Below are 22,834 nucleotides of genomic sequence, written 5' to 3'. Positions count from 1 at the left end.
TGGGGTCACAGGAGTGCTGCATGCCCCTCCCATGTGCTGGGGTCACAAGAGTGCTGCATGCCCCTCCCATGTGCCAGGGTCACAGGAGTGCTGCATGCCCAGCTTCTGGGCTCCTTACAACAGTGAAAAATCAGTGATCCAGAAAACTAGTACCAGCTGTGGTGTGTACTTGTAATCCCAGCATTCAGGAGGCAATGGTAGGAGGGTCAAGAATTCAGGGTTATTCTTGGCTGCATAGAGAATCCAAAGCTAGCCCCAGCTATGTAAAACTTTGTAAATTTATCACAACAAAAACCCTGCAAATAGATAATCTGTTTTAGAAAACCTAGGGTGGGCCTGGGGAGATGGCTCAGCAGTTAGGAGCACCAATTTTCCAGAGAATGCAAGTTAAATTCCCAGCACCCACATGGCACAGGAGTGCTACACTCTCCTTCACAAAATCACCTCGGCATTTTAACTCCATCTCTGTGTGTAATAGAAATCTATCAGACATTTGACTCAAATGAGTTTCAGAAAAGCATTGGTACGTTTTCTGTTGAGATGAGAGCTCTGTACTCTGTAGCCCTGTACTGGAGTAGTGAGGGAAAAAGAGGTGAGACCTGAAAGTTGCTCTTGAGCTGCCTTGAGTTTAGAGACAATAGAGACACACTGGCGGACGCCTCCGCTCGTCCGACAACACAGGATGCATGGGCTTCGTTCTCTGTGGACATCACTTCCCAAGTAAGCGCAGGAACCTGTTTGTTCCTGGTGTCAGGTAGTCTCCTGGACAGGTGTTGCCCATACTTTTGCGGCTCCTGCTCTTCCTGCATTGGGGTTTTTTGTCCTGAGTACTGGATGGCATTACTCCACTGTGGTAAGGAACTCCTCATCTCCCAGCTCGCTTGTTGTTGTTTGGGTTATTTTGTTGTTGTTTTCTGTGACATGGTTTAGCCTTGGCTGGCCTGAAGTTGCTATTCAGAACAGGCTGGCCTCAAACCAAGAGATCCACCTGACTCTGCCTTGAGTGCCACCGTATCAGGCCTTTATTGGTTTTTAGGAGCCATATTAAAGGAAAGTGGACAGGCAGGCACATTGCATGTGTGACTTTACCCCTAGAAGGCATCCCAGAGGTGCCTAAGTCTCCATCTTCCTTCCAGTAAGAGATTGTGTTCTGCCTGTGGCGTTAGTGAGCTAACTGTGCGCCTGCTTTGCTGTGAGTGGGAAGCTCCTGTCCGTTTTGACTTCTGTGGTGTTACTGGCTAGAGAAGAACATGTCTGGATTTGGAGAATGACTCCTTAAGTTTATTTTAAATTAAACCCCTTGGTGATAGGGTTTCTGCATATGGAGATTTACCACTTTGATTAGTATTTTAGTGAAGCTAAGCATCTGTTTGAGAGCATTGAATAGGATGGCATCTTGTTTTGCCCAGGTTGATCTTGACCTTCTGGGTTTAGGTGATCTTCCTACCTCAGCTTCTTAAGTAGCTGGGACCACAAGTACTGGGCATTGCTCCTCCTAGCATATTTTGATAAAAAAAAAAAAATGGTGTAGTGGTCCTGAACCTTCCTAATATGATTTAATATAGTCCCTCATGTTGTGGTGACCAACCTTAAAATTATTATTATTATTATTTTTTAAAGATTTATTCATTTATTTATGTATATGAGTACACTGTAGCTGTCTTCAGACACACCAGAAGAGGGCACCAGATTCCGTTACAGATGATTATGAGCCACCATGTGGTTGCTGGGAATTGAACTCAGGACCTCTAGAAGAGCAGCCAGTGCTCTTAACCACTGAGCCATCTCTCCAGCCCCTTAAAATTATTTTATTGCAACTTCATAACTGTAATTTTGCTGCTGTTGTGATTTGTAATGTAAATATCTGATATGCAGGATACCTGGTATGCAGTCCCCAAAAGGGTCAAGACTCAGGGTGAAAACCTCTGGACTGAAGGGTTAGAGCCCAGTAAAGGAAGACTACGACACTCAGCTTTGGAACCAGAAGTGGAATGGTATTTCCCTTGGAGGGGAGCTAGCCTTTGTATGTGTGCGTGCGTGCGTGCGTGCGTGCGTGCGTGCGTGCGTGCGTGCGTGCATGTGCTCGATTTGAATGTCCTTGAGAAGATTGTCCACTTTAAGTAGAGACAGTCTCTCATTGGCCTGGAACTTGTCAAAGCCTGCTTCATTACCATACCCAGCTTGTTGGTTTTGTGTTTTTGAAACAGTTTCTTAGTGTATCCCTGGCTGTACTAGAACTTGTTCTGTAGACTAGGTTGGCCTCAAAGTCAGAGATCTGCCTGTCTCTGCTTTCTGAGTGCTGGGAATAAAGGCGTGCCCCACCATCACCTAGTGTACCCAGCTTTTTGGTTTTTTTTGTTTTTTTTTTGTTTGTTTGTTTGTTTGTTTTTCGAGACAGGGTTTCTCTGTGTAGTCCTGGCTGTCCTGGAACTCACTCTGTAGACCAGGCTGGCCTCGAACTCAGAAATCCGCCTGCCTCTGCCTCCCAAGTGCTGGGATCAAAGGCGTGCGTCACCACTGCCCGGCGTACCCAGCTTTTTAAATGTTGGTTCTGGGATGGAACTCTATGCACATTACCAACTCAACTATCTTCCCAGTCCCTGCCTGCATGTGTGTGGAAGTTAGAGGACAACTAGTTGTAGTCTTCCCTCTCCCCCCCCACCATGGTGGTCTTACGGATTGAACAGGGCCTGTCAGGCTTGAAGGCAAATGACCTATTCTTCAGCCATCTTGCCACCTCACTGCTTTGTTTCAAAGAGAATGGAGGCCTTAGCCTCCTGAGAACACCCATCCAGGTACTGTTCAGATCTTTGTCTCTTTGGAACAGATGGCTCTGCTGGACATCACGTTGGTAGGAGTTGGAGTTGGAGATTTGTCAGTCAAGTTTCTGATCAGTTCTATTCTACTGCGACAGTTCTTGGTCTAGAGAATCTTTAGGATATCTCCTCTTTTCTATCTTCACTGCAGGACACTGAGAGACTATTGCAAATACTTCTTATCCATGGTGGATTACAGATATCCCTGTAAGGAGTTCAAAACTAGGCCTTCCTGTGGTTTGCCATGCTAGCTTGACTTAGGCTTGGCTTAGTACACATGGTCTCCCCTCTGTACTGAGAACTACTGGAAGTCTCCCTGTGCCTAAGCACATTAGTTGCTTGGTTTAGAGGCAGTTCCTCTATGGACTGACTAGTTGACCTTATTTTGTTTCTTTTTCTTTTCTTTTTTTAAAGATTTATTTTTACTTTTGTTTCTGTGTGTCTGCATGTGGGTGGGTTCCCATGGAGGTGAGAGAAGGCACTGGCTCCCCTGGAACTGGAGTTACAGGTTGTTGTGAGCAGCCTGCTATGGGAGCTCCAAGAGCAGCAAGTGCTCCTGACTGCTGAGCCATCTCTCTAGCCCTTTTTTCTATATCTTTCCTATCTGAGTTTGTATTCATTGTGCCTGTGTTATTCTGGCTTCCATTTTTAGAGATCAAGAAAAGAGATTTTCTTGGGACCAAGCTTTGGAGGACTTGGTGTCCTTGATCTCTCTGTTTTATCTTTAGCTAGTGTAATGATTTACGTCAGTCAGTCAGTCCCTCAGTTCAGTCCTATATGAACTCAAGCAAACTGTAATGGACAGATAGCTATAGGTTTCAAATGCTAAGTGTTTTGTGACCAAGAGTGTAGCTAATTTCTCATGTGGTATTTATTCTCTAATCAACTCCCATGGGTGTGACTATTCCAAGGTACAGGTGAACTGTGGCCTATGAGTCAAATGTGGTCTACAGCTTGTTCTTGAATGCCTCTCAGACTGAGAATGACTTTATATCTGTGTGTTTGGACATATGTGTATATATATATGTGTATATATAGGATATATATATATCCTGTATATGAAAACATACATACACACATGTATACATATATGGTTCCCAAGGCAGGGTTTTTCTGTGTAGCCCTGGCTATCCTGAGACTCGCTTTGTAGACCAAGTTGGCCTCAACCTCTGCCTCCGAATGCTGAGATTAGAGGCGTGTACCACTACTGCCAGTGATTTTATGTTCTCAAAAGGCTGTAAAAAAAATCATGAGAATCAGAAGGCAAGCCACAAACTGGAAGAAAACATTTCATTAGAGACACAGAGCTTTTAAACCAACAGTAAAATGAAAAGTCTAATTTAAAAAAAAAAAAAAAAAAGGAAGGTTGAGGTTTTGACTGGCTCATTGGTAGAACATAGGCTCACCACACCTTCAAGCCCTAACACCACCATCACCCAAGTCAGAGGACTCAAACAGATGCCTTGGCCAAGAAGACACACAATGGCAGGTAGGCTTATGAGAACATGGTAAACACCAGGCTCCTTGGGAATTGCAAATTAAAGCAACATTCCAAACTAAACAGTACATGCTTACTAGAGTGGCCAAGATCCAAACCGACAGCACCAAGTGCTGGCAGAGATGTGGAGCAACAGGAATTCTTCATTGCTGATGCAAACCCAAAGTTGGTATAGCCACTTTTGAAGAAGCTTTGCAGCTTCTTATAAAATCAAATATACTCGTACTGTCTGACCAAGAGTCAAACACTTACACTGTGGTGAGATGCATGCATAGACAGAGTTACATAGAAACTTGTGGTGCTTCTTGCTCTGTTTTGCTGTGAACCTAAAACTTCTAAAATAGAGGGGTTTTGTTGTTTTTGTTGTTTCGTGTTTGGCTTTTTTAGTTGGATTGGGAATAGAGATCAGTGGTGAAGCCCATGCTTAGCACCCGTGAGGCTCCGGGTTTGATTCCCAGTACACAAACAGTGGTTTTTAAAAGGAGACGGTAAGGTGGCATCTTACAGAGCATTTATGTAGGGGATGAAGTGTTCAGGCTCTCTGGTCCCTGTCCAACCCTAGACTTCTGGACATTCAGAACCTCTAATTACAGAACTGTTCTTTGGAATTTTGGTTTTGTTTACAGGTATATGAATGACCTAAAGCTGCAAATAAAGACGGAGAGGGAACGGTGCCAACTGGTAGCAGGGCAAGAATGCCAATTCCTCCTCCCCCTCCACCCCCGCCTGGTCCTCCCCCACCTCCCACATTTAATCAGGTAGGTAATCTCTCCACTGGGCTGTCTTCAAGCCTATAAGAAAATTGGTGGGCTTCTCGTATGGTTATGTATGTTCTTTTTCTTTTCAGTCCTCTTTGTTTAAAACTTTATATTTTCTTACCTAACTGCTCTTTCACTGTGAGCTTTTTTGTTCTATTTGTTTCTTTTATATTTATTTTACATGGATGAGTGTTTTACCTACATGCACGTATGTACACCACATGCATGCCTGGTGCCCCAGGAGGCAAAAGAGAGCTCTGGGATCCCCAGGAGTGGAGTTGCAATCAGCTGTGTACAGCCAGACATGGTTCCTGAGAATGGAACCTGGGTCCTCTGCAAGACAGCAAATGTTCCTCATCACTGAGCCATTTCTCGAGCGCCGTCTCTCCAGCACCTAGCCCTCTTGTGGTTTTTTTTTTTTTTTTTTGGTTTTTTTGAGACAGGGTTTCTCTGTGTAGCCCTGGCTGTCCTGGAACTCACTCTGTAGACCAGGCTGGCCTCGAACTCAGAAATCCGCCTGCCTCTGCCTCCCAAGTGCTGGGATTAAAGGCGTGCGCCACCACCGCCCGGCCCTCTTGTGGTTTTGTTTTTGTTTGTAACAACAAAATCTTGCTATGTAGTCCAGGCTGGCCTTGTACTTGTTGTGTAGCCCAGACTGGCCTTAAATTTGCCTCATTCCCCTAACTGCTGGGATTACAGACATGTGAAAACCATGTCCACCAATTGTTTTAAATATCATCTATACTTTTAATATATATTTAAATTTTAACTAAAAATTTTCTGCTCGAATTTTGAGACAGGATTTCACTGTGTGACTGGCCTAGAGCTTGATCATAGGTCAGACTAGCCTGTAACTTGCAGTGTGAGCCTTTTTTCTCTTGCCTTGTAGATTGTAGGCTTGAGCAACTGCCCAGCTGCATCCTGGATTCTTGCAGTTACTTTGGAGTCTCATTCATAGACACATGTAATAGCAGGCAATGTAGATAGAGAACAAACAAGCCTGTCTGCCTCAGCTGGTTTGCGTTTCTGAGCAGTCCCCGTAACTATTCTATAAATAGGTTAGTCTCAGTTAAGTGGTGGAGGCACACGCCTTTAATCCCAGCACTTGGAAGTGAGAGGCGGATGATCTCTGAGTTCAAGTCCAGCTTGGATTACAGAGCAAGTTCCGGGACAGCCAGGGCTACACAAAGAAACCCTGTCACCAAAACCCAAAACCAACCAACGAAAAACAACAACAAAATCCAAATAGGTTAGCCTCGTTTCTCCGACATCTTGAGGAAGGGACGAGGATTTGAGGTGGTAGTTTCTGTTACCAGTTCATCTCTCCTATTCCCAGTCAGTTCATTACAATTATTAAAATCGGGGTTTTTTTTTTTTAATGTGTGGGTGACTTGCCTGCATGTATCTGTGTACCATGTGAATGCCTAGTGTCCTAGGAGGCCAGAAGAGGCTGTCAGATCCTGAACTGGAGTATAGACAATGATGAGCTGTCATGTGGGTGCTAAGAGTTGATCCTAGGAACAGAGTAGCCAGTGCCCTCGTCCATTAGTCCATCTCTTCAGCACCTTGGGTTTCGTTAGTTTTTGTTTTGTTTGTTTGAGCCAGATCTCACTCTGTAGACCAGGCTGGCCTCGAACTCTGAGATCTGCCTGCCTTTGCCTCCCCAGTTCTGGGATTAAAGGCGTGCACTACCATGCTCAGCCTTTGTTGTTTTGGGTTTAAGACAGGGGCTTACTTTGCAGCCCAAGCTGGTCTGGATATAACTAGTCCTCCTAGCTTAACCTCTGACCGTCTCCAGCTTTCATCGAAACCGTTCTTGCACTTTTCCTCTCTGTGCCAGGCACTGCAGAGTACTGAGTGGCAGTCCTGTTGTCATGAACCCCATAGTCAACAGCTGTAAACTATATTAGCTTAATAGGTAAATCATGTTGACTCTTGGCCTGCTTTCTTAATAAATTAACAAACATACAGATTATATGTACGAGTGGTTTTGCTTGCCCATATGTATGTGCATAGCATGTATGCCTGTTGTCTTCTGAGGAGGCCATAGTAGAACGTCAGATTAGGAGCAGGAGTTACAAGTCGTTTTCAGTTGACTGATGTGGGTACTGGGAACTGAACTCAGGTCTTCTGTAAGAGGAGCAAATGTTCTTCAAATTCTGAGCCAATTCTTTAGGCCCTGCATTCTTCTTAATTCTAAATATTGCTGAAAAATTTAAATATCTGCTTCCTGTGTAATTTCTTTTGTGCGGTATGGTCATGTTCTTGGATTATTTCACTGTTGGTTTGTGTCTTATTTAGGGTTTCCATTGCTGAGAAGAGACATCATGACTAAGGCAGCTTTTATAAGGGACATTCATTGGGGCTGGCTTAAGGGTTCAGAGTTCAGTCCATTATCATCATGGCAGGAAGCATGGCAGTGTGCAGACAGACATGATGCTGGAGAAGGAGCCGAGAGCTCACATTTTGAACTGAAGGTAGTCAGAAGACTGGCATCCTTAGGCAACTAGGAGCTCTCTCAAAGCCTACCCTGATAGTGACGCACCTTCTCCTCCAACAGGGCCACACCTCCTAATAGTGCCGCTCCCTGGACCGAGCATGTTAAAACTACCACAGTTTGTAAAACATCTTTATATGTTAAGATTCCGTAGATTCCAGGCTTTCCCTGTGCTTTAGTTATGTTAGAAATGTGAGCCTTTGTGCATAGTTAGACTCACTGTATCTCAGGCTGGACTTGAACTCCAGATCCTGATGTCTCTGCTGGCTAAGGTTATCAGGAGCATGTGCTACAATACCCAGCTTTAGAATGGTTTTCATTTCTAATGATTTATAGAAAGGTTCATTAGGAGTTTAAAAAGCTCTACCCGTGGGCTAGCAGCCTAAGTGTGATCCCATGGTAAAGGGAGAGAATTTACTCCTGAAAGTTGTCTTTGACCTTCATACGTGGTGAGCACATGCATGTGAGTGCACATGTGTGTGCACACACACAGAGACACAAATGGAATAATTGAAAAAAAACCAGCTCTACGCTTAATTAATGGTGTTAAGATTTAGCAGGTGAACTGGGGCTATAGCTCAGTGCAGAACACTTGTCTAAACTGCACAACGCAGTGCCCTGAGTTTATTCTCCAGCACTAACACACACACACCCCAAGTGCATTCAGAACCATAATGGTGGTGTGTTAGGTGTGTGTCGGATGTTCATTTGGGAATGCACTGTATCTGCTGATGTGCATGTGAAGCTGAGATCAGACCTGAGGGTGAGATGGAAAACTGGGAGGGTTGGGGAGACAGGTTACCCAGTCAGTAAATGCTTACGTCACAAGCAGCAGGGCCTCAGTTTACTCTGGCTCTTCTGTTTAAAAAACAAAACAAAAAACCAAAAAAACAGAAGCTGAGTGTAGCAGGAGGCAGAGGTGAGCAGGTAGGTCTCTGAGTGCAGGCCAGCCAAGGCTATGTAGTGAGACTTGGTCTCAACTAAAATTCAGTACAAACAAATACAAGAAACAAAGTGGAGAACATTTGAGGAAGATACATGATGTCATCCTCTGGTCTCCGAATGCATGTGCACAGACGTACATACACATGAATATGTCTGCTCACACAGATCTGGGGACTTCTATGTAGTATGCAAACCATGATTGGCTTTGCTCAGAAACATGTAGACGAAGGCTAAGGATGGAACTTGGGGAAATGACATAGAGAAAGATGAAGGATGTTGAAAGAGGCAGGGACTCTGAGGGAATCGCATCAGCATAGTCTTAGTCACAGTGTCTATTCCTGCACACAACATCGTGACCAAGAAGCAAGTTGAGGAGGAAAGTGTTTATTGAGCTTACACTTCCACATTGCTGTTCATCACCAAAGGAAGTCAGGACTGGCACTCAACACAGAGTGGGAACCCAGAGGCAGGAGTTGATGCAGAGGCCATGGAGGGATGTTACTTACTGGCTTGCTTTCCCAGGCTTGTTCAGCTTGCTTTCTTATAGAACTCAGGACTACCAGCCCAGGGATGGCACCACCCACAATGGGCCCTCCCACAAACTGAGACAATACCTTACAGCTGGATCTCATGGAGGCATTTCCTCAAGGGAGGCTCCTTTCTCTGTGATAACTCTAGCTTATGTCAAGTTGACACACAAAACCAACCAGTACAGCCATGTAAAACTCAGCTCAGGTTTGACAAGTATAGCTCTTGCAGTACAAGTCTGGTGACCTGAGTACAGACTCTAGAACCCAAAGTAGAAGTGAAACCAGCTCCAGAAAGTTGTTCTCTGACCTCTGCATGTTCAGAGGGGCACACACAGTAATGACAAATAACATTTTAAAGTTTGAAAAATTAGCACACCTTTAATCTCAGCAGTCCAGAGGCAGAAGCAGGGGATCTCTGACATCAAGGCCACCCTGGTCTACCGAGAGTGTTCCAGGACAACCAGAGCTACACATAGAAACTCTGTCTTGCCGCGCAGTGGTGGCGCACGCCTTTGATTCCAGCACTTGGGAGGCAGAGGCAGGTGGATTTCTGAGTTCGAGGCCAGCCTGGTCTACAGAGTGAGTTCCAAGACAGCCAGGGCTACACAGAGAAACCCTGTCTTGGAAAAAAAAAAAAATGGCTCAGTGTCTGCTTACGTGCCCTTGACTTTCCAGAAGCATTATCTCCTCAGTTTTGGGGTAGGGCTATCAGTGTCTACTGTTTAACATTATATAGAAGACAGAGGGCTAGGAGGGTGACAGGTTACGCTGGGATAAGATTCTGCAGTCAGGGTTGGGGTGTGGATTATTTTTACCAATTACTAATTGCGTGACCATCGAAAACGAGCTTCTTCTGATCCACACTTTCAAGTATGGATCGTGGGAGTCATGCTTTTCTGTAGGAGTATTTCAGGTTCTAAATGAGGTCATCTAAGCAGTACTTAGCACACTATTTGAGGCATAATCGGTGCTCAGCACTGCTGATGGTGCTCTGTTAACATGTCCAAGACGCACATTCATGGTTAGTCTTGCCTTCCTCTCCGAGGCTGGTGAGTTGGAGGGAGGTCTGTATCCTGCACAGAAGGAAGCGGGGAGCTGAGAAGAGTGGTTGCTCCATTGATACTGCTACCTGGCACATATGTCTGATTGTGCTACATCGGCATCTCACGGAAGCCCTGGCTTAAGTCACTTATTCCAAGCTGTGATAGGAGCTCTTCAGGGTAAACTTAACATTTCTTCCTCCAGGCAAACACAGAACAGCCCAAACTCAGTAGAGATGAGCAGCGGAATCGAGGCGCCCTCTTACAGGACATTTGCAAAGGGACCAAACTGAAGAAGGTGACCCACGTGAATGACCGGAGTGCTCCTGCCATCGAGAGTGAGTCTGAGCTCTTGTCCTAGGGTGGAGTCAGGATCCAGGCTTGGAAGACATCTCTGGGCCTCACATTTATTGTAGTTTCTCCAGTGGGCAAATGCTGTCCTGGATATCTTGACTTTCCTTTCAGCTGCAGAGTTGAATATCATGGACGTTCTTTCTAAATCTTCTCAGAGTTAAAACTCCTCCCCTGCAGCAGTAGTGTTTGTCAGGGCACATCCTTGCCTGTTCCCTCAGGAGACCACCACATTCCTGGAAGCTTCTTGTCTGAAACCAAGGATGGTTTTCTGATTGCTGTACATGTCCAATCTTGTAGGCACAGGAGAGTTTGCTCACACTTCATCCACCTGAGCCATTAGCTGTTCAGGAAGAGAGTTCTGGGAACTGGAGTTGTTTTCCTTCACCTTAAAGATGGCTCCTCTGTCCCTTTGTCCTTTCATTTTTGTTGTTTTGTCTTAATAATCCTCACGTGGAGGTGTGCAGCTACAAGGCCTACGTGTTCTTGAGTTTGTCTGTGTTTGGTGCTGCTGTTTGGCTACTGCTTGATAGAGGGACAGAAGTAAAGCTGGTACACTTGTAAATGAAAGCAGCTCAGAGCATGTGACCTGGAACCCTTCCCTGTGCCTTGCAGAGCCCAAAGGGAGCAGTGGTGGCTACGGGCCGGGAGCAGCTGCTTTGCAGCCCAAGGGAGGCCTCTTTCAAGGAGGAGTGCCGAAGCTCCGCCCTGTGGGAGCCAAGGATGCTTCAGGTATCTCAAAAATGATCTCAGGAGATTTCCTGAGTATAAGTGTTTTGACCTGTTCCAAGTGTGCTGTGGTTGAGGCCTGAGTTAGGGGACAGAGGGAGTAGAAACAAGAGTAGTTCCCAGTAGAGTGAAGCAAAGCTGAGGGGGAAAGTAAAGTGTGTTGTTTAACTTAGTAAAGAAAATGGCAGTTGCTGGTGCATGACTGCAGTCCTCCTTGGGAGGCTGAGGCAGGAGAATCCCAAGTTTGAGGGCAGCCAGAACCCAAAAGAGAAACAAGCAGATTTTAAGTGCTGAGCTGAGTTGTATCAGTGAGTTGAAGGCTTGCCTAGTATGTCTGAAGACCTGAGTTCAGTCCCTAGTACTGTAGAAACCAGGCTAGGTGCTGCACACGTGTAATCCCAAAACTTGGGAGATAGATACAGGAGAGTGAATCTCAGACATTCAAGGTCATCCTTGGCTACGTACTGAGTCTGAGGCCAGCCTAAGTTACATGAGCCCTGTCTCTAAATACATAAATACATTCAGAATATTTACACATAGACAAAGGTATACACACATAGAATAGATTTATTATTTGGCCCTTAAGAAGGAAATTAATGTTTTTATGAAAACACAGATAAACTTAGAAGACCTCAGTCAAGTGAAATAAGGAACAAAAAGACAAATAAGCCTGGCCTGGTGGCGCACACCTTTAATCCCAGAACTCAGGAATCAGAGGCAGGTGGATCTCTGAGTTTGAGGCCAGCCTGGTCTGCACAGTAAGTTCCAGGAACTAGGGCTAAACAGAACTACCCCCTCCCCCCAAAAAAGGGTAAAATAAATAAGTGTAATTTAATTTAAACGTGTTCAAGCTGTGTTGGCAGCATTTATTAACAGGTCCCGAATCTGTTTAGCCCTGATTAGAACTCAGAACTGAGGTTGGAGATGGAGCTCAGCGAGGGGAGGCGTGCCTGCACACACTGGGCTCTGGGCTCGATCCCAGGACCACAGGGAAGCAAGCACAGCCAAGGCTGGCTGGTGCTCTGATGGCTGTTGTGCAGGCTGCACTGAGGCTGGCTCAGCTAGGGCCCTGACAGATAGACTTTAACTCTTAACACAGTGTTGTCTTGTGTGTTTGTAGAGATTCCAGCTGGTAAGCCAGCCATGCAGGTCCCCAGTTCTCGAGCTGCTGCTCCAAGACCTCCGGGGTCTGCAGCCAGTGGGCGTCCTCACGATGATACCGAAAGCAGCCGAGCCTCCCTCCCAGAACTGCCCCGGATGCAGAGACCCTCCTTACCGGACCTCTCTCGGCCCAACGCCACCAGTGGCACAGGAATGAAGCACAGCTCCTCTGCACCTCCCCCACCACCTCCAGGGCGGCGTGCCAACGCACCCCCTACTCCTCTGCCTCTGCACAGCAACAAAGCCCAAGCCTACAACAGGGAGAAACCGTTGCCTCCAACACCTGGACAGAGGCTGCACCCTGGTCGAGAAGGACATCCTACTCCACCCCCTGTAAAGCCACCTCCTTCCCCTGTGAACGTCAGAACAGGACCCAGTGGCCAGTCTCTGGCTCCTCCCCCACCGCCTTACCGTCAGCCTCCTGGGGTCCCCAATGGGCCCTCAAGCCCCACCAATGAGTCAGCCCCTGAGCTGCCACAGAGACACAATTCTTTGCATAGGAAAACACCAGGGCCTGTCCGAGGCCTTGCACCTCCTCCACCCGCCTCAGCCACCCCTTCTTTGTTGAGTAACAGGCCACCTCCCCCAGCCCGAGACCCTCCTAGCAGGGGAGCAGGTAAGTGCTTGCTCTCAGAGTGTCTCTGCAGTGTTTAAGGAGAATAAGAATTAGGTGCCTTTTTATGTGTTGGTAATTGTTAGGGAAAAGAGAAAAAAGATCAGCCTGGTGGACAGCCTAGTAAATACATATAAATAATGCTGTATTTTGAATTGGGGGAGAGGTTAGAGTGAGAGAAGGCTTAGCCTCTATGGTGCCAGTGTGAAAAGGCCTGAAGTAGGACTATTCATAACACTTGGGACAGCAGGGAGGTCACTGGAAAGGACAAGGACAGCAGGAGTGAAAGTGGGGCTTTGTAAAGACTTGGAGCTGAACCAGTCCCACACGCAATGGATTGTTTTAGTTTTGAGACAAGGTCTGGAACTCATAGAGCTCCACCTGCCTCTGCCTCCAGAATGCTGGGATTAAAGGTGTCCACACCTAATTCTAAATAATTTTTAGTTAAAATAATAATAGTAAAACAAAACAACAACAACAAAAACCATGTGCTTGGTGGCTGGACAGATAGGTTGGTGGTTAAGAGCACTGACTACTCTTCCAGAGCACCAGGGTTAGTTTCCTAGCACCTACAGGTTGGCTCACAACTTTGTGTACAGAGTTTCAAAAGATCTGATGCCCTCTTCTGGTCTCTGTTGGCATCAGAGACACATGGTCCACAGGTATAAATGTTAGCAAAAACACTCATACACTCATAAAATATTAAATATTAAAAGGCAAAGCAAAAGCCCATGAGCTTGTTAGAGTAATGGAAGAACTCCAAGATGAAGGACGTGGTCCTCTGTGTGCAGACAGGGCGGGCGGGCAGGCGGACCCTGAGAACTGACGGTGTCTGAGTGCTGGGGGGACCCTTCTGTGCAGTGGAGAAGTGGTGAGTGGCTCAAGAATTAAGGAATGGGTGCCAGCTGGGTTGGAGGTGGAAGCAGGAGGCTGGCTTGAGCCACAGGAGTTTGAGACTGTCCTGGACAACATAGGGAGACTGTGTGTGACCCAAATGAGAAAAGAACATTTAGCAAAGCAGTACAGAAGCCTCAGTGAAGGCCTACTTGAATGTGTCTGTGTGCACACACACATAGAATGTTTGCCAGGGCACTTGCTGCTCTTCCTGAGGGCCTAGACTTGGTTTCCATCATCCTTATCATAGCTCAGTGCCTCCTGTAACTGCACTTCCAAGGGACCTGATGCCCTCTTCTGGCTTCCGTGGGTACCTGTACATGCAGGGTGCATATACAGACATATAGGCACACACACATGCATAACTAAGTCTAAATACAAATTAAAAAATAAGCCAGGCCTAGTGTCGTTTGCCTTTAATACCAGCCCTTGAGAGGCAGGAGGATCTCTGAATTTGAGACCAGCCTGGTCTAAAAGTGAGTTCCAGGACAACCAGGACTATTACACAGAGAAAACCTATCTCACAAAGCAAAAAGTAAATTAGTAAAAAGACCATTATGCTGTTTTGCTGCCTGGTTAGGCTGGTGTAGATTTGTGCTCTCCCTAGCAGTCTTTTAGGACCTACCCCAAACAGTAACCTGATACACTGATGATGTGGTATTTCCCTGCCTATAGCATAAGCTAGCTCAGGATTCTGTAAAGTTCAGGTAAAAAAAAAACAAAAAAAACAAAAAAAACAACTGCACTGAGTGGGTGGGGGTACAGCTAGAGAGATGGCTCAGTAGTTAAGAGTGCTGAGTGCTCTTCCAGAGGACCCAGGTTCAGTCCCCTGAACCTGCATGGTGGCTCATAATCGTTAAAGATTTATTTATTCTATATATATGAGTGCACTGTAGCTGTCTTCAGACACACCAGAATAGGGCATCAGATCTCATTACAGATGGTTGTGAGCCACCATGTGGTTGCTGGGAATTGAACTCAGGACCTCTGGAAGAGCAGTCAGTGCTCTTAACTGCTGAGCCGTCTCTTCAGCTCCTAAAGAACTGGTTAATGTGAGCAAATCCCATATCTTCCTAATCCTGTTCTGTAATAAGAGCAGAGAAAATAAAAGTGACATATGTGTCAAGGGGAGACAGTTCGGATGTCTGAAGACTTCCTGCTTTTACATCCTGGTAGTTGTATTCCGTCCATAAGCCATGAGCAGCATGAGCCAAGGCCTCAGCCTGCTGCCCCATCGGGAGCCAGAGCATCAGTGCTGGAGTAGCCCATGGTCTTCTGTGTGGTGGCTCTATTTGTTGTGCGACATTGGGCACATCCTTGACTCTCTTGGTTTGTTTGTATAGGAGCATATGGAAATGGAGTGCGCTGATGAGCTTACTGCGTTGTTGAGTCCCAGGATAGCCAGGGCTACACACAGACCATGTCTCGGGGGAAAAAAGAAAGAAAGGAAGGAAGGAAGGAAGGAAGGAAGGAAGGAAGGAAGGAAGGAAGGAAGGAAGGAAGGAAGATGGATGGATGGTTGAGACTCATCTCAAAAATGCAAAAACCATAACGAAACCCTAACAGACCAAAACTAAACAAACAGATAGAGGTGGGCAGCTGCAGCTCGGTATGGGAAGGTAACCGGAGACTTACCTCGCTACCTCAAGGCTTCTCTTAGAGCCTGAATCTGTCTTTTATTTTCAATGATTTTTTATAATGCTAATTTTTTTGAAAGATTTATTTATTTATTTATTTTATGTACATGAGTACAATGTCACTGTCTTCAGACACTCTATAAGAGGGCATCAGATCTCATTATAGACGATTGTGAGCCACCATGTGGTTGCTGGGAATTGAACTCAGGACCTCTGGAAGAACAGTCAGTGCTCTTAACTGCCGAACCATCTCTCTAGCCCATCAATGATTTTTTGTTTTTGTTCTTTGAGACAGGGTTTCTCTGTGTAGCCCTGGCTGTCCTGGAACTCACTCTGTAGACCAGGCCTGCCTCTGCCTCCCAAGTGCTGTAAGGGCATGTGCCTCCACTCACTGCCTGGTGTTGTATGATTTTTTTATAGTCGGTGTATAACAATGAATTTATTTCATTGCAGCATTGCTGTGCATCTGTATCGTTGGGCGTTTCTCACACTCGCTCCTTCACTAGATTCCCCTAGGCTGCTTTCTTGCTCCTGTCTCTCAAGCCTTTCTTTCCTTTGCCAGCTCCAACCCAAGCCTAACTGCTTTGGATTTTAATTGCAGCTCCTCCACCCCCACCGCCCATGATCCGAAATGGTGCCAGGGATGCTCCCCCTCCCCCTCCCCCTTACCGGATGCATGGGTCAGAACCACCAAGCAGAGGAAAGCCCCCACCTCCACCCTCAAGGACACCAGCTGGGCCACCCCCTCCTCCACCACCACCCTTGCGGAATGGCCATAGAGACTCCATCACCACTGTCCGCTCCTTCTTGGGTAAGTAGTTAGTGATTTTTGTCTACCAGTTCTGATGGTGGCTTCGCTGACAGGAGTCCAGGTTGCCCGTGGAGGTGGAGAATGCCCAGGGCAGTAGCCTTCGTTCACAGCAGGTCCTCTCCTGACTCTTACTCTTGAGTCCTGCTCCCAATCCATTGACCCTTTCTTTACATGAACAGACTGAAGTCCAGCCATCAGGAGTCAAGCTAATTTGAAAGCTACTCTCAAGTCCCCACAAGGACCTCTGGTTAGGCTTTCTGTCAGAGACTATCCTCTTTATTCATATATGTCCTAGAACTATCTATCCAAGGAGGAGATACTGGTTACTTAAACTCAGGAGGCGCAGGATGAAGCTCTGTGGAACAGCACTACCCTAATGTGTGCAAAAGCAAGGGCCAGGGTTCAGCCCCTTGCACTACAGAAAAAGCACAAAAAGCTAAGGAAGCTTAGCTCATGGAGGCCCTTGGTGTGAGCCCCAGTGCTACAAAAACAAAATATACAGAGGCCATTGACAAACCAGCCTTGGGTTTTTTTTTTTTAGGAAGTTATTTCATCTCTTTGGACCCCACTTTTCCCCCCTCTACAGAGCCGGGAAATGCCTAGATGAGTATTGGGTCATCCAGGTTATAACTTGAGGACTCTACTTTAGAGAGTTTACCTCATGAGTTCCTCACTTCATGGTCTGGAATGGAACCACAAGAGAAGATTTCCAGAGGTGTTGTCAGGCCTTTGTTGAAGACTTGTAGAACAAACCATGAGGTTTCCTGTGACCCTCAGTACTGTAGGATGTTTAGTGGGTTCCTCCGTTGCTACCCCCCCCCCAACACAATCCAGTCTGTTTTTAACAGACACACTAGGGGTTTGCTTTGAACATACATCCATATTACAGAAATCTTTAAAATGTAGTAGGACATTGTGGCACATGTCTATCATCCCAGCACACAGGGTTAGCTGAGTCAGGAGAATCCTAAATTCAAAACTAGCCTGTAATACATAGCAAGACCCTATCTAAACAAACAAATAGGAAGCTTTGAAGCAAAAAAAGGACCCTTGAAGTTTGAACAAGCTATATCCATAAGGCTCATAGAATGTGGGGTGGGGCCAGCATGGCTATGTGAAATGCATTGCAGGGCAATATAGGATAGCCTTGGGTGAAAGAAAACTTTCCGGTTGAAACTCACCAGCTAGAGACACATATCCCCATTTGAAGCTAATGACTACCACCTTGTAAATTTAATTCAGTTCATTTCCCATAACAATCTTTTAAGCTCATGGTGTTTCTGGAACAAAGTGATACTTCTTTCTGTGAGCTCACACACTTTTTTGTTTGTTTGTTTGTTTGAGACAGGGTTTCTCTGTATAGCCCTGGCTGTCCTGGAACTCACTCTGTAGACCAGGCTGACTTCAAACTCAGAAATCCGCCTGCCTCTGCCTCCCAAGTGCTGGGATTAAAGGCGTGTGCCACCACTGCCTGGCTGCTCACACTCTTTAACTCCTTTCCAGTGGTGTCTGATTTTGGGTGGAAAGATTTGAAAAATCAGCTTAAAATGCCTTTAGACTAGGAGTTTTAAAAGGGCCGGTACTAGCTCTGGTCATGGTGGTACACACCTTGATCCCAGCACTTGGGAGGCAGAGGCAAGCTGGGCTCTCCGAGTTTGAGGCCAGCCTGGTCTGCACACTTTTCAGACTAGCCAGGTATACAAGGTGAGACTCTATCTTAAAAACAAACGACAACAATAATAATAAATTGTCTTAGTTTAGGTTATTATTGCTGTGATAAAACACCATGACCAAAAACCAACTTGGGAAAGGGCTTATTTGGCTTATACTTCCATATCGCTGTTCATCATTGAAGGAAGTCAGGACAGGAACTGAACAGACAGAGCAGGAACCTGGAGGCAGAAGCTGATGCAAAGGCCATGAAGAGGTGCCACTTACTGGCTTGCTCTCCATGATTTGCTCAGCCTGCTTTCTTAAGAGAACCCAGGACCACCAGCACAGGGATGGTGCCACCCACAACGGGCTGAGCTTGTCACCATCAGTCACTAAGTAAGAAAGTGCCTTATAGCCAGGTCTTATAGAGACATTTTCTTTTTTTTTTTTTTTGGTTTTTCGAGACAGGGTTTCTCTGTGTAGCCCTGGCTGTCCTGGAACTGACTCTGTAGACCAGGCTGGCCTTGAACTCAGAAATCCACCTGCCTCTGCCTCCCAAGTGCTGGGATTAAAGGTGTGTGCCACCACCACCGGGTGAGACATTTTCTTAATTGATGTTCCCTCCTTTCAGAGAACTCTGGCTTGTGTCAAGTTGACATAAAACATAAATAAAGGGACTGTAGAGAAAGCTCACAAGTATTGACTACTCTTTAGAGAACCAGGTTCAACTTCCAGCACACACGTGGGGCCTCACCAGTCTGGAACTCCTGTCTCAGAAGTCTGATGCTCTCCTCTGGCCTCTGTGGGCACTGGATGCACATGATGGCAAAACACTCAACACACACAATTTTTAAAAATGATTAATGTTTTTCTCTGTATGTATGTGTTTGTATGTGCATGTGTCACCATACCCCCAGCCTAGTGCTGTGGATCCAAACTGAAGTCCCTACACCTGCATGACAAGCACTTTATTGACTGCTCCACCTCCCCAGCCCCCAGAGTAGGGGTCTTTGGGTATCCACTGTACATGAGATGCACCCAGGGCAATGCTTCTGCTGGCGTGGGATCTTCAGTTTGGTGGGCAGGGCAGGCTCTTCATTTAGCAGACCCCACAGGAGATTAGTAAATAGGGAGAGTCCTAAGAATCAAAAGTCTGTGGGAGGGATGACTTCATAACTCTGTTCTTTTCACAGATGATTTTGAGTCTAAGTACTCCTTCCATCCAGTGGAGGACTTCCCTGCTCCAGAAGAATATAAGCATCTTCAAAGAGTGTACCCCAGCAAAACCAACCGAGGTGCGAGGGGAGTGAAACAGCTTCCATGATTGTATGCAGCGTGGCTTGTGTGTTCTCTGAGGTCAAATGTGCTTCTATGCATGTAGATGTCAGTGGGTGTTTCTCCTTCCACCAAGTGACCCTGGGGATTAAACCCAGGTCAGCAGGCTTGTCAACAGGCACCTACCTACCAAGCCATCCAGCCCTAGTCTCCTGATTTTAAAAATTGACTTAAAGAGCCTGTCGTGGGGGCTGGAGAAATGACTCAGAGACCCTGAGTTCACACACATGGGGGCTCACAACAGTCTGTATTGTATCTAGTCTCATGGGATCAGATGACCTCTTCTATACAGATAGATGTATAAAACATTCACATACATTAAAAACATAAATCTTAAATAGAAAAAAAGGCTGTCTATTTCAGAAGTGTTATTTAGTCTGGCATGTGCACTCACTATGTATATTTTTTGTTTTTTTCTCTTCCAGCTGCCCGTGGAGCCCCACCTCTGCCGCCCATTCTCAGGTGAAGCCTCGCATGGTCCTGCTCCTCAGGAAAAGGATGGACCTCCTCTTCTCAGATGGTCCCCCAACCCCTAACACCTGCATGAGAGCTCCTACAGTGTTTCTCCAGTGCAACCGACCCTAGACTCTGAGCATCCTCCCAGCCCAGCGCCATCTATGCATCTCCTCTCTGGACTTGGTGATTGGACTCTTCCTATTGGCAGTAGGGTCTCATGCCCAGATCCACCTTCTTCCAGCAAGCCCTGCCTGCCAGGGGAGGAGAAAGCTTCCATGTCTCCCGCTTTCTTCCAGGGAAAGGTGCCTTGTTATGGTGAATGGACTCACATTGGGCAGGGTAGAAAACGGAACCCCTGTCTCTGTCGTTCACTGAGGGCGAAGTGTGGTGTGTGCATTATAGTCCATATTTAGGAGGTTGGTGTGGCCAGGACTTCTGAGGAAAGGGGATTCCGTGATGCAGGAAGGGGATTTGCAGAGAAGTGATCTGTTTTAAAGGTCAGGTTACAGAAAGGACAAGGAAATGCGTCTTCTTCAGTTTTAAGAGTGTCTTGGTTTTGTTCTCATCCCTCTTCCCCTATCCCAAGAGATGAGTTGTACATACACACTAACTACTAATCAGTTAGCTAAATAGTGAAAGGGCGTGAGGTAAATGAGGATCATTTTAGAGCTAGTCAGCTCTTGCGCAGCTAAGGGCCAGGGCTGTCCAAGCTCTGGGGCCTCCTGCCCCTTCTCTAGGGTGCTAGGCTGAAGGGTGTCCTTTCCGAATCCCTCAAGAGAAGAGTCACTTTTTATTGAGGGCATTGTCCATTCCCAAGTCACAGACCCTACAGACTTCTTATAAGACATGATAAGATAGGGCCTTAACCACACCCTCCTGATTGCTTCAGTTTTTTCTGAGTAACCCTGTAGTGGTCAGCAGCCTGAGTCCTTCAGCCCCTGGGGAATGCTCCAGGGGGACTAAGAAGGAAGTCAGGAAGCATTCACTTCACAGGAGTGTCTGGCTCTTCAGGGCCAGTGAGGTCTTGACAGCCTGCTCATACTGAGAATCTCATACCCATCTGACAGCAACAAGCTCTTCCTGTTTCCTCTGCCACCGTACCTTCCTGAGACTGCAGGGTTTAAGGCCACAGAATAGAAAAGGGAACTTCAGGGGGATATGCAAAGTCCTCTAAACCAAGAAACACAAAGACTTAGGGAGGCACGCCACCATCCAGGAGGCAAGTCTTCCCTGGCGGCCAGCAGTTCATTGTTTCTTTGTCTTCCAGGTTGTAGGTAAACAGCACAGGAAGTGGATGTCCCAACTGAGGTTGTTGGTCTGTTGGCCAGGGAGTGTCTCTTCTCCAACAGCAATGTGAGGCACTTGAACTCTATACCCAAAGAAGTTGGTTTCCTATGGTCCTTGATCTGGCCACAAGCTGCTCAAATCTTGCATGACAGTAGGGAGACGGGACTGTTCTATGAATTGGGTAGGGGAAGCTAGTGAAGAACTTCCATATACACCACAGGGTTAAACTGTCATAAGAACTGACCGACCTTCCTTCCTTCCTTCCTTCCTTTCTTTTTTCCTTTCTTATTTTTATTCTTACTCTTTTTTTCCCCTGAGACAGGGTTTCTCTGTGCATTCCTGGCTGTCCTGGAACTTACTCTGTAGACCAGGCTGGCCTCAAACTCAGAGATCCCCCGCCTCTGCCTTCCAGGTGCTGGAACTAAAGGTGTGCGCCACCACACCTGGCTCATAGGGACCTTTCTAATCTAGTTGAACATGGGCTTAAGGATCTGTGCGTAATGCCCGGTCAAACCCAAATCTTCCAGGACTGGTAAAGGTGGACCTGACTTGGTTTATTTATTTATTGTTACTCATTGCCAGCACCTGGACCACTTGGACTCCTGGGGCAGCGGTTAGATCTCACCAGACTTTTAATTGTTCACTATTTAGCCTTCTTCTCACATCTGTTAGCAGTTACGCTCCCAGCGTCCTAAAGTGAACAGAGCTAAGAGAGGGAGAAGCTGATACTGTGAGAGTCCAGGGTAGATGCTAAGTGTTGAACTTGACTGTGAAGTCTTCCCATTTGTTGTTGAAATGGGAGCTGATGCCTTTTGTACAATGTTATCAAAGTGTGAAAATTTTCCCTTACTGAAACATAGAACATCAAAAATGTATATGTGTGTGTATTTATGTATATGTGTGTATGTACATGTATACATGCACACATATATATTTGTATACACACACACATACATCTACTCACAAAGCCAAACCCCAGCTTTTTGCTCGGGCTGATGATACCTTCCTCGACTTGACCTACCGCCCTTTCTCTTCCCCAGATTCAGACTGTGTCATGTGGGTATCAATGATATTTTCATTGTCTTTGCCTGGTGGAACAACCACCAAAAAAGGCCTGGGGTTAGATCTGAGTTGGTGAGTCTGCTCCTCCAGTTGATGGAGTATGTTGATTACATACCTAACTTAAATGTCTTTGCCTTATTCATTATTTGGTCCTGCTGTTAATAACAAATTTATTATCATGTATATTTGCTATTGAAGATGGGAATGTGATCCTCAAAATTGTTGTCTATTTTGTATGTTGTACAAAGCTTGTAACACAGGTCTAAGGTGGGTGGGCTGTAAGAACACTGACAATTTCCCCTTTTAAACTGTCCCTTATGTCCTCATGGGAATGTTGTCTCTTCAGTGGAAGATTGGATGGTCTCATGTTGAGGCTATTACTTAGTCCCTTTTATTCCCTTGTCCCCTCCCAAAGGGGAGAGACATTGCCCAGCTAAGCAACCAGAAGCTTTGTCAACAGCTCTCATGGTATTTTTCCCTAATGGGAAACCCTCCGTAGCTGTTTTGTACTGCCCTGCCTGAAGCCAGGCAGTAGTTCTGATTTTCAGATGATCTAGATGCCCCTTTCTCCAGTCACCAAACCTGGACCAAAGTACTTCATATTCCAGGTGTGGTTTCCTCTCTCCTGGGATTTTTGCTGCAGCTGCAGAGTCCTGCCCTTTTCACAGCCTCGGCCACTTACGTGAGCCGCTAGGGCTATCCCAGCTGATGGACGTGAGGTGGTCATCACCAGGAATTCATCCCTGCCCCCTTTCCTAGGA

The 22,834-nt window shown here is 46.3% G+C and overlaps 1 protein-coding gene across 3 annotated transcripts in view; it reads left to right on the top strand.

The window, feature by feature from the left end:
• Wipf2 (WAS/WASL interacting protein family member 2) overlaps nucleotides 1-21,359 on the top strand; it is a 35,622-nt gene extending 14,263 nt beyond the window's left edge. For all 3 annotated transcript variants that reach the window (XM_028755116.1, XM_028755115.1, XM_028755117.1), the window contains exons 2-8: nucleotides 4,941-5,072; nucleotides 10,290-10,422; nucleotides 11,051-11,167; nucleotides 12,285-12,941; nucleotides 16,071-16,280; nucleotides 19,127-19,228; nucleotides 19,694-21,359. In XM_028755116.1, the coding sequence (XP_028610949.1) occupies nucleotides 5,010-5,072; nucleotides 10,290-10,422; nucleotides 11,051-11,167; nucleotides 12,285-12,941; nucleotides 16,071-16,280; nucleotides 19,127-19,228; nucleotides 19,694-19,734 (1,323 nt within the window). In that variant the 5' untranslated portion in view covers nucleotides 4,941-5,009 and the 3' untranslated portion in view covers nucleotides 19,735-21,359. The remainder of the gene's footprint in view (nucleotides 1-4,940; nucleotides 5,073-10,289; nucleotides 10,423-11,050; nucleotides 11,168-12,284; nucleotides 12,942-16,070; nucleotides 16,281-19,126; nucleotides 19,229-19,693) is intronic.
• The last annotated feature ends 1,475 nt before the right edge of the window (nucleotides 21,360-22,834 follow it).

Source organism: Grammomys surdaster, unplaced genomic scaffold (genome assembly GCF_004785775.1).
Source record: "Grammomys surdaster isolate TR1022 unplaced genomic scaffold, NIH_TR_1.0 126048, whole genome shotgun sequence".
NCBI classification, from domain to species: Eukaryota; Metazoa; Chordata; class Mammalia; order Rodentia; family Muridae; genus Grammomys; species Grammomys surdaster.
The sequence above is the reverse complement of the archived record's forward strand: the minus strand, read 5'-3'. Positions and strand labels throughout refer to the sequence as shown.